The sequence below is a fragment of the Anticarsia gemmatalis genome, chromosome 19 (assembly GCF_050436995.1).
Source record: "Anticarsia gemmatalis isolate Benzon Research Colony breed Stoneville strain chromosome 19, ilAntGemm2 primary, whole genome shotgun sequence".
Classification (NCBI taxonomy): domain Eukaryota; kingdom Metazoa; phylum Arthropoda; class Insecta; order Lepidoptera; family Erebidae; genus Anticarsia; species Anticarsia gemmatalis.
Window position 1 is genome coordinate 4,841,426 of NC_134763.1, and position 12,293 is coordinate 4,853,718.

The 12,293-nt window shown below is 38.1% G+C and overlaps 2 protein-coding genes across 2 annotated transcripts in view; one reads left to right on the plus strand and one right to left on the minus strand.

The window, feature by feature from the left end:
* Window positions 1-11,958, minus strand: part of pnt (ETS transcription factor pointed) — a 114,345-nt gene extending 102,387 nt beyond the window's left edge. Inside the window, exon 1 of the mRNA XM_076127189.1 lies at window positions 11,776-11,958. The gene's annotated coding sequence lies outside the window, so the exon portion shown is untranslated. The remainder of the gene's footprint in view (window positions 1-11,775) is intronic.
* Window positions 317-1,303, plus strand: LOC142981209 (ATP synthase subunit d, mitochondrial-like). Its single transcript, XM_076126940.1, has 3 exons — window positions 317-513; window positions 636-854; window positions 949-1,303. The coding sequence occupies exons 1-3, from the start codon at window positions 395-397 to the stop codon at window positions 1,127-1,129; spliced, it is 519 nt and encodes a 172-aa protein (XP_075983055.1). The 5' UTR covers window positions 317-394; the 3' UTR covers window positions 1,130-1,303.
* Window positions 11,959-12,293: the final 335 nt, after the last annotated feature.

The window sequence follows — 12,293 nt, forward strand, 5'->3', positions numbered from 1 at the left end:
TTCGATAATCGACGGACGAAGTGCATGCAGGAAAGTATTTTAAAATTATTAAAATTAGACTTCTTGGGTTGACAATGACCTTTTCAATACTTTCACCAGGCGATGCAGATTTGCATGATCGGTCTGTGACTTAGTTAATTAGGGTACAACTTTTCATAGTATTGAAGGCAACACACGGAGTTGATTTCTTCGTTGATATCTTTTTGGTGACCGCTACGAACAGTCTATATGTAAAATGGATTTTATGAAAAAGGATAGATTGAATAACAAGATACACTCTTTTTATTTATCTATAGATTTGAATCATTGACAATCAGTGTCAAATCACTACGAAAATTACGATTTCTTTGTGGAAATTTTCTAAATTTTATTTGTATTGCTTGAGTTTGCAGATATGTCCAAGAATATAACTAAAAGTTCGATTGACTGGGTGAAACTTGAGAAGTTGGTGCCGCCTGAACAAAAAGGCAGTTACATGGCATTTAAGGCGAAGAGCGAGAATTATTTGCGCAGGTAAACTTTACAATTTTTATGAGTAAATTCACGAATGTCTGATTAAACAAGAAATATAATTAATAACTTAAGTTTTTGATACAGGACTTAATGTATTTGTAAAAATCTTTGTTTGATTGCAGGGTGTTGGCGAATCCTCCGACTGCCCCGGCCATCAATTGGGAGGAGTACAAGAAAATCGTGCCTGTACCAGGTCTAGTCGACAAACTCATGTCCGAGTATCAGAACTTAAAGATACCCTATCCGGAAGATAAGTATACAGCAGAAGTCGATAAACAATGGGCGTCTTTAGAAACTGAAATCAAGTCTTTTTGTGCTACGATGCAACAAGATATCCAAAAGTATGTATAGCAATAATTCATTGACTGTATCAAAACTCCATTTCTAGTTGAGAATTAACTCACCATTTTTGATATCTTTAAAAATATTTCGTAGGTCTCAAGGCGAATTAAACAGAATAAACTCCCTCCCGAGATTTGATGAAATAACAATGGAGATGTATGCAGAAATGTATCCCAAAGAAGCTATCCACTTTGTGGAGAAACCTTCGTTCTGGCCTCATTCCGCTGACGAGCAGTTGGGATACAAGGACCCAACGGCTAAAGCCGAACACTGAGCAGTGAGCAATTGAGCAGGCATATCTAATGTGATTTGCAATGTAAAGATTTCATTGTAATACAATATATTTCCAGTAATGTGTGACTATTCATTCTTAGTAGCGCGGTAAAGAGTATGCTGGGCCATTATTTCTTATAAACACAGAATTTGTATTCTCTTATCTGCTTCCACACTGGAGTATTCATTCATATTCAATTGCTCGTTCCGAGAAATATTTAACAAATTTACATATTATAGGAATTTATAAAATGTTTCTTTGAATAGCCGTTTGAGAGTTGGTTTCGCAGTAAATTGCACACATGTGAATGCAGGGAGTGAGGAGCAAAACGTTGATCGGTGGTGGCGTCGCGTCGCCTCGGGCCAACACCAAATATCGCGTGAGTTATTGTTGTTACTGTAGGGTTGCTCATCACCTGTATTTTGTGTAATATTTACATTCGAAATTGAGAAAATTGGAAGCTTACCTATATATTTTTTTAAGGATCTGGTTTCGCCAACAGAAAACTTCTGAGGAACGGGTAGACCTTTTAATAAAAAAAGCATAATATGGCTAGGTATATTGCATTTCTCTCTCTGGCAACCCTAGGTCGGTTGCACTAAAGGGCTGCACTCTTTCTAAATATAGTAGCATGTTCAGGGTCGGCGGAGACACCGGCCAACAACTCGCGCGCGGCAAATTATGATTGATGATAGGTTTAGATTTCACCCAGACTTGTTTCACTTTAATTAACATTCGTAGAAATAATTTATCCGTAACACTATGCAAGGCACGACAGTTATTTTAGAATTTATAGTCTTGATCTTTTTTTGAACAGCTTTTGAATAAAGCGTTGCAGTAAATCGCAGTGTTGATATGGCAGAAATGAGAACTTGAGAGGTTAATGATGAAGAATCCGAATAGAAAACTTCGTGTTTGTTTTACATGTTTCATCGAAGAATTTTGTGTAAAATTTGGCATTTATATGAATGAACTTTGTAATTGTGTATTTGTTTGTAGCCGCACAGTGGCTTCCATTTAGCGCGTCAACTGTTACTGTTGGAGCCAGACGCCCGCGCCTCTTCCGAGAAAACTTGCTCTGGACTCGACTTGGACATTTCATTACTGGCTCCAGCTATTATAAATATGGCGTTCAATTATACTCGTTTTGCAATTTGATAGCAATCGACCGGAAAGAGATCAGGATTTCAATAATCGTTATCGATCGGTACTTGACACGAAACCCTTCCATCGAGTTTGTTGAGCGGAGAACAAATTTTATTGATCCATCACATTTTAGTCAAAGTAAATTTTATACATAATGAGATTATTTGTATATCCTTGTAGTGTTTTAAAATCCGTTATATATCTGATCAGTTCATAACATGACCGACCAACTTCTATCCTAAAACAACAAACACTTTAGAGTTCCGTACAATCATCGCATCGTTTAAAAAGTTCGTCGCGCGGAGATATTTTTAAAAACAAAGCTATTGTAACATCCCTTTCCGTTTCCGCGGTATTAAGAGGTAGGAGACACATCACAGATCAATCGGCAGCTTGGACGGATATCCGATCGGCGGCGATGCGGACATTATGGTAAATAAAGGACTGACTAACACGATGGACAACTGTAACAAATTAGGTAAATTTAGAACGAAATCTGTCGTTTAATTCGCCGCAGTCACGAAAGCCTTTCGTTTATAATTTGAGTAAGCAACAGTTTGTTAATGTAAAACAAAAGCTCTTGCAGATAGTATCGCGTGCAGGCATCGTCACGTCTTCATCGCTAAACGTGATGCGCTTGTGAACAACAGAATAATAAAACACACAAGTTGAAACCTAGATGTTGAGATAGATCTAGTATAGTTGATAATAGTGGAATGAAGTTGTATCGAACCGTGAATAAAAGCTTTAGAGACTAGAGTAGTTGGTTAAAGACTTGTTCTAATTCATTTCCAATGGCTACGATACTGCGTGTTGGATGCATTTTCATACTCGTTAGGAAATCGTGAAAGTTTTCACTTTCTTTATCCCGTTAAGTGTACAATAGGCACGTAGCGAGTGTTGGCCATATGCCGTGTGGGTGGAAGTGGAAGGGTGTGGAGCGACCACCTGTTGCTGCCCATCTATATTTAGCAGCAACTCCTCGCGTCACCCCGCACCCCTCGGCCCGCGCCGCTGCTGCGCCTGCGCCTGCGCCGCGCTCCTCCACCCATTCATAACTCTGTGACTAATGTGTGAAACTGAAGTTAAAATGCATTGCTCTCGAGCGGGTGGCACACTGTTTATGAAAGCTTTTAGGATTCCGTCAAAACAGGAACTAAGATTTTCCATCGACTTATCGTGATTGAATGGCACGACGCATTTGGTAGGCTGATATAATTTTACTTAATAGGTTTAACGTTAAACGATTTTTAATTATGGATCCTTATCACAGAGATAAACAATAATTTCAAGATTATTGTAAGCAATTGTCTTTGTTTTATCGTGGTTTGATACCAATCATTTAATTCTGCACATACATCAGTTTCACAACGTGACTAGTTAGTGATTAGTCCATCCAAAGGGCAAAAGCAGATTCTTAACACAGCTCTATAGAATTCGTCTAAGATTTGTGCAATGAAGATGTAGAGCAGCTAAGTACAAATATTTACCCACATTCAATTTCCCAACAACATGGCTACGATGAAGTTACGCAGTATTCAAACAAAATATAAATCTACAATCGACCACGAATACTATGTTCGTTCATCGAATTTGTTGAACATAGATTCAAATCGAGAGCCTTGGCCTACACCGCGATGGCGCGATCCGAGATGTGACACCCACTTGTAATGCAACACAACGACACAAAGGAATGCCGCTGAATAAATATCGTTTGCCCACTTATTTAACTTCAAACAATAACGTACAATAAATCTAAGTGTATTAAAAGAAAATCTCTTTATGTAAACTGAAACGTGCGCCTGCTGAAATGTGAATATTACTTGCATATGCAAAATTACTACTTGCGACAAAGTTGCTATCAAATAGTAATATGCTTTGTTCATAGCACTCTTAGTTCTTAAGAAGAGGGAAGGGGTGTTTTAATTCGCATTGCTGTTCAAAGGTGTAATGTATTCGAATCATGGGTTTTCGGCTCGCCTTTTCTCTTGTGCAGAGAATAAAAGAGGTGTTCTCTTAGAAAGACAAAAAAAATTATATGACTCGCAAATATGCCAATTGACAAAAGTATAATTCCGTACAATAAAATTAAAAGAAAAAGAATAGACTGTGCAAGTTTTAGATAAAAAAAACATAGAAAATACTGAATCTGGAAATAGATTATGCATTCTGAGATAAAAGCAAGTAACATAGTTAAACACAAAGAATGTAGCGCACTGTTGGAGGTAACACACACAGTAACATAGCTTTGTACTCGAAGCTCTTATGAAGTGTTTTAAAAGCCAATAGGTAAGTGCTAGCGTTGAATCTGATTCATACGTCTTTAAACAAACACCGGCGCGCCGTTTGATCTGTGTTTAACTTATTTTAAGTTTTCAGAACTGAAGCTGTACATGGAATCATATTGCGTGGGCGATGAAACCGAACGACGTAATATGAAGGTGTTTAGTCTAAGTGTATTTATATTACCTTAGAAATTAAACTTAATATAGGCATATCACTTTCGATTACCGTTGTTACTTGACCATGTCGATTCTAAGGTACTTGTATATTCAGACTTTTGCCTTGCGATCAACATTTTTGCCGTTTTAGAAATATTTTCGCCAATAAATTAATAGTTACCTACCTACTAGTGTGGATGTGAATTATAGGAAGTTTGTAACGATCGTAGCCAGTGGCGTTCTCTGGTCATTGTCTACCCTTATTGGGAAGAAGACGTGACTTAATGAATGTATGTATTGATGAAAAGATTGTAAAAAGGTTTTTTATAACTACACACGTTTTTATTATTCAAAACTTGTAGTGGAAAATAACAGGTTTCATAGGTACGGTTTACATAATAACGACTATAAAGTAATTTTACGATGTTTTCCGAGTACTGCAGCCTTATCAAAAGCTCCAAGGTTATACAATAGAAATTATCTCAACTACTAATCTTAGTAAAGTAGTGGAAAGTACACTTTCCCTGTTTGTGTAATGTGCTACAGGTGGCTTGTGAGTTAGAATAATAGAGCCGTTTGGGCTATCAGGCATTACAATATCAAAGGCTCCATGCTTCTCAATTTAAGTTTCCTATATTAGAGACGTAGAGTACTCGTAGCCAACGGTCCTGTATGAAAGTGAATGAAGTAAGTGAAGTTTGTAGGGATCGGTACTAGTGGTGTTCTCTGGACTGTCTCCCCATATGGGAATAGGTGTGACTATGACGTATGTACATGTATATTTATACAATATATACTTACGATGTATTTCTACTTACTCAGGAACTTAATTTGAATAGCAGAGATTGTCAGTATTACTTTTGTTGCCCTTATCTCGTAGATTTGGTAGAGCACATTTTTAAATCATATTATATTGTTTGGGACTTGTACAGATGAATGGTATTTACTATTCTGCGTATTCTTCAATATTTACTATATTTGTATACAATAGTTCTTACAGCCAGATGAATATTACAGCAGAAAAACAATGAAGATAATCCTTATTAGGACAATAAATAAATTAATCTTTCTTAAGAACTCCATTTTTACACAGCTCACAGGAGACAATGGTAAAGATGGACTTTGCCACAAGTTACGCTGGTACAGAAACTTTTCAAGCTTGTTAGTAAAAACTTATCGTGAGAAATATTTGTATTGTATGTTCCAATAATATGAGAAGGTGTTTCATGGTTTCAATAAATAAGCTACCAAGCTATCTTTCATACGAGACACATTCTAAAAAGCGCGCTCATAGAAAATCATATTGTTTCAGAACAATATGTTCTGTAAAAACATTAGTTGCACGTTTATACGGTACATATGGGAAGCCAGTAGATATGAAGTTGGGTATCTATAGCGATATATTTAATAATATTTATATCAGGGAGTCGTCGACCCCAACACATGGTTGTGTGCGTGCATATTAATAATTGTAACAACTTATCTGCCAATTATAATAGAACAATCTGTGCATCTACACAAGTGAGAACTTTCTAACTGGAGAACAGTCGCGTGTCACGCTAATATTTGATTAAGCCGTTGAACAGTAAACAGAATGATATTATCATCTTGTTCATCTATGTATGTCGTGTCGACATCAAAATGAGTAATCGGGATTAGGCGCGTTTGTGTTGTTGTTCGTTACTAATTAATTCATAATTAAAAATTCTGGTGCGCTCGCGCAGACGGCCGCGTCAACCAATTACCCGGCCCACGCGCACCACGTGAATGTGGACACTATGCCCACATGCATTGAGTTCATTTATGTCGTGATAAGGGTTGTGAATGAAGGGCAAGAGACAGTTGTTTTATTTTGTGCTATATTTAGTACTGCGACTGAATTGTTACTGTGCCAGCTCTGTACCAAGTGATATGTGGCTATTGGCATACTTGCGCGTACTTTTCATATAAATAGATAGATAGACGTATTAAATACATGTAAAATAGCGCTTTGCATGGTGGAGGTATGTATGTTAATTAATTAGTGTAGTATTACTATACATACAACGGTGTATTTACGATAGTTAGTCATCACAGCTTCTAGGAATGACAAAGATGTGATATTTGTGATCTAATCGAGTTACGTCTTCCACAGCGAGCATATGGGTGAGTGTGTGTGTGTGCAAATAGTAAACTTGTGTTGTGACGCGAACGTTGGGGAACATCTGTTATTATCGGTTTCTCAACCACAAAAAATGTTTCCATGATTTGTTCTTTCGAGTTTAGATTTCTGAGAGATACATATTTGCATCAGAAGTCGTACAGAATTTTTATGTGATATTTTGTTTCTAGTTTACAGACAAGTATTTATACCGGTTTTGTGTTAATACAGTTTTTATTTCTGTTATTCATTAATGTTAATTTGCAGGTAGCGCGTCGGAAGGTGTGCAAAAACGGTGAGTGTTATCGCTAAGTGTTAAACCACAATTTAGTTTCCATTGTCTTCAATGTAATTACATTAGCACAGTGAGCTGGTTACCCACATGGATGTCTACATTAAGCCGATAATAACGTCGCTATAGTATTGGCAAGCAATAGTAGTTTATACTGCCACGACGTAGGTACACACAATTATAATGATACTTATATCCACTGTAGACACTGCAGTTTTACTCATCGATATTTATTTATTTTTAACATACTTGTAAGTAGAGTCGGCTAAGGCAATAATTTACTTAAATACTGTCGTCAGCGACCTACCTACATGACGTGTATTGTAACAGTTTTGCAATATTATTAGTATTGTTAACACATACTACATATTTTGTCTACAGTTACTAGTTTCTTGTAACGCTTCATCATCATGTTCTGTATAAATATGTAAACAATTTCAAAATTTTGCCAATTATGCATTTAGAAGCATTCGAAGCCTGCGTGTTTAAAACCCATATTCGCATCGAGAAAGTGAGATCCGTCCCAAATTATGTCAGCGGGCGAGCGTCGTCTACCTGCTCGGGTGTGGGTCCCGTTGCGTGCAAGGTGTACTGCACCCTACACGCACACACACTTGACTGCACGCAAACATAGGAACAGACGAACAGTGCGCCTGCGCAGATGTCACCCCGCGCCACCCCCGCGCACCCCCGCTGACATCTTCGCCTCCACAGTACACCGAACTTCAGCTGCGACTAGCTCGTCAGATGTTGATCGACAGATTTTTTGTTTATTTTGAGATAAAATGAGCGCCCCGAAGCGGAGAATTAGGTAGGGGTAGATCATTTGCGGATCTTTTAATATTTCTGTTATGATCTTTAAATTTTCTAAACGGTTTGAATAGCTCTACATTTTTTATGGTGAAACTGAGTCGAATCTACTGCATGTCACTGTAGCAGATATTGTGATTATGGTTATAATTTGATTAAAGACAAAAACGTACAAAGTACCTATACTTAAACTATAATATGAATGTTACAAGAATATTAACAGCATGAGTATTATTAAAGGCGCCCGTGCGCAGGACGGCTTTTAACGCCCTATGAGAAATGCCTGTGTTTAGCAGTCGACGATTCAATGAAACGTGATTTATAAACGGACTGCGTTCTCTGGAAGTCACCCATTAAAATAAATACGCAATAGAGTTAGCTTGTGATTCGCAGTCTGCAACTGTGAAAGAACTAAGGTTTTAACAATAGGAATAAAATTTATTTACTATCGGCTTCCTTGATTCCTGAATTTCAGTGCAGTTCTAAGAACTGAACGCATTAGAACGAAACATGATTTCATCGTATTTGGTTTCAGCTCGCTCCACATATACGTAAGATGTTGGGTGACCTCGCGTTTTTTGGGGTTTCAATGAACTATTCTTGTACCGATAACCTCTATTTTGCGAAATGTCGAAGCATTGGAAGATAGAATTACTATTGACAGACGCCGGGAGCGCGCGACCTTCATTCGGCCAGATAACGACGGGTAGGTGTCTGATAAAATGATAATGGCGCAATGCGGTGCCTATGTGATTTTTCCATGATGAAAATAAATAGAAACACATAACATACATACTTATTGATAGCGATTTTGTAATACATTATGTGACCGATTGTAAAACATCGTACAAGCTTAATAAAGATAATTCTAATGTAGAGATCTGTTTCTGTTTAGAGTCAGCGATGGATAGAATCATCGGACCTTGCAATGAGATGTGTTCAATATCGATTGCTGCTATTTTTGCTTTAGCGGAGTATGTGGATGTTATTTCGAGTGTCTACCCTTAAATATGAACTCGGTGCTAGGATTACCAGTATTCGCATTAAAGGGAACACCTACATTTTGGCTCATTTGGGCTCCATCCAAACAGTTTGTGGAGGTAAGTGTCGACATATGGTTTATAAAAAACTAAAACCATTCAGCTAGGTAAATCAAAACATACACTAAATCTTTCTTATTTTGTGGTGTCTAACTGGACCATCTGTACCTACCCGAAGTAATACGAAATTGAATCGAAAAGCAAGAAGCGGCCCTCTGTCAGCAACAAATAAATAATAATATCAGGATTAATAAAACGAATAGTGAACCTGCAACCTTCACGGTTAAGTGAGCCATCACGTGCAAGATATTTTATTTCACCAATAACCATTACGAGATTTATGGCGATGCAACCGTAATCGATAACTGCCGTACACAACATGCAACACTGAAATACAAACAATGTACTCAATTGTACGCGTATGGCCGATACCGATTATGATTCTACTCGTATAATTCTGATCCATCTAGCTATATAACAAATATAGTTATTTCCCAATGATTACAGGATTTGAAGCATGTTAGAAGTCAATAGGAAAAATTTAGTTGAGACGTGGACCAAGTATGTTACCTTGTAGTACCTATATCTATCTATGTAGGTATGTCAATACGATTAGTTCCTTACACAGTGATGTGAGAGAAACGCGCCAGTGTCCTAGTCTTATTTACATAGATTACAGTTACACGCAAATGTTTTAGACACTTGAAGGGTCATGTACTGAGCAGTGGTATCGAAAGCCTTAAACAGGTAGAATGAGATGATGTTCTTGTGAATTGTAACACTGTATTGTATCAAAGGTATTTAAAATTAACAATGGTGAGAATGTTATGATTATTATATTAATTTATATAAATAAAAGTGTCCAGTGAAAGAAATTGATTTATGATTCGCTGGTGGTCTACACGGTGTAGTTGATCTCGGGTTAACTCTGGATCTGTTGTAAGGTGTCAATTGATAACTTGATGATGTTATTGAGTCAATGAAAAAGCTTCATTGTACACGACATCATTGAATTATGTTGTTGTAACGTGTCGTTTGTTATCGGTTTTTTAATAGACAAAAAGCATCACAGATGTTTGATTAAATTGAGTTTTTCAATGACGTTATCAACCATGTTTGGTTATCGCTAGTGTTACATAATACACGTTTATCCTGGCATATCTAAAGCAGTTAAGAACTTCCAGTGCACCGATAGTCAAACATCCTGTGATGTTTAATATAATTAGATTTCTTATCATGGGTAATGCTTTCATCAAACCAATTAATCAGCTTATTTCACACACCGAATAATTTGTAAGAACTTTCCTGTTTCATTAATAGGGGATTTGTGCGAACCAACAAAATAGTAACCGAAATTATCGTATCAGATATGAGGAAAGATAGTGACAGATAGTCAGATAGCAGATATTTTTGCTCAACATGTCGATTTTCCTGATATTCCAATGTGATTTGTTTTGGAACTTCACCACGTGGTATTTAGGTTCAAAAGGCTTTGTCCATCAATATTACTTCAAATGTATTCTCTGAGGAATGTAGGAGCAACATTATTATTTTTTATGTTAGAGCAATTATACTGAGCATCGGAGGTGCTTTGTTGTTCGTTTTAGTGCTGTAACAAATTCTTAGTTCAATGAGTCAAGGTGGAGTATTGAGGTGAGTACTCAAAAGTGCTGCACCAGAAGAAATTATTATGTAATTATTTGTAAGTAGGTAAGAAAACATATTGCGTTGTTTTAAATTCGTTATCTACGTCAGTGTGTTTTTGTTGATTGTTGCTTTTTCTGATTACCTATCTGTATCGTGATTAGGTTCAGCTCAATTGACAAGAACGATTATCATAGGTAAGATACAATGGTGTGAGACAATCTTGAGTAATATGTGGCTTTTATCACAAAGCGGAATTATTGTGACTATGATATTACTATCAAGATTTCCACTAAACGTGAGTTACCACCGCGTGATATAATATAGAGTGACGTCATTATTGTCCCCTTGCTAAAGTTGTCTGCTAGAGTATTCCAAGTAGGCAGGTCATACATAATGAAGTGATTGAGTGGAGTCCCGTCGTCCGCTAGGTAAACACAATCGTAAACATTATGATTTAATGCTCATTATCTTTTCGTCACCTTTCCAGTGAGAGGTATTATCATATCTGTTTTAATAATTGCGAAATTACATGAGATAGTGTGTGGGTGTAAGTCGGAGAATTCTTAAACCGTTCTCTATAAATAGTCATGTGGCTGTTACGACGACTACGGACAAAAAAGCTAGATAGAATCGTTTCTTGTCCAAAGGTGTGGTCTGCGGTATCTGTCGATATGGTGCGCGATGCCATTAGCGGGATCGACTTGCGGCGAGACGAGTCCACTCGACTCGCTCAGGTAGCGCCGGGATAAAAACGCCACTCGAAATGGAGCGGACGCGGCCGGTCTCACCTAGATAACGCTCGCGATCGACCGACAAAAAGAACACCGTGCCGTAGCCAGCGATACACAGCGATACTTAGAAATTCTCAAAAAGACCTCGTTACGACGTAGGCGCCGAGGAGCGCCCTCGTATCGCCGTGAATCAGTCATCTCAGATCTCTCAGCCGGCACAATGAGTCGTCCTAATCACCCATTCATACGACACGCACGTTGATAATAATATAAATAGGCCCAAACGCCCAATGAATGAACTTATAACATGTAAATTCGTCGCTCACAAATCGCGACACAGCACGGCGCGTAGGCGTCAGGGCTTGAATGAAAATAAACATATTCCGTGTAGTCGCTTACCTCTCGATTTTAATGATTTTATCCAGATTAGCGATATCGTCACAGCACTGTGTAATAATCGTTATCAATGCGTGGTTACACTGAACTTGTGGGCATATCACTGTTATGAACGGTGCAGAGCGCGGCGCGGGCGTGCGGGTACGTGCGGGCGGCCGGTTCGCTCGACACTGCGGGCTCGGGCGGCGCTGCGCTGGCGGCGGCACTACTCTACACCAACACTACACGCTGGCGCACGCACACGCGCGCGTTCATTCAATAGCGACACGCGGGTGGGGGAACTTATGAATGGACGTAGTGAAGCTATGTCGTATAGATACCGCTGATAACGCTAGCGACCATTACACCGCGAGATACGAGCTCGCTGATCAGTTTGCTTACTAACTGACACTGCTCCACTAATCGTTGTACATTATGCATGTCAGCGTAACGCTATCCGTTATACACATTTCGTAACAAAGCGTGTACATTTACAAGAAACGTTCGTTTCGCTTATTCTACTGTTTTAATAATAACTACAT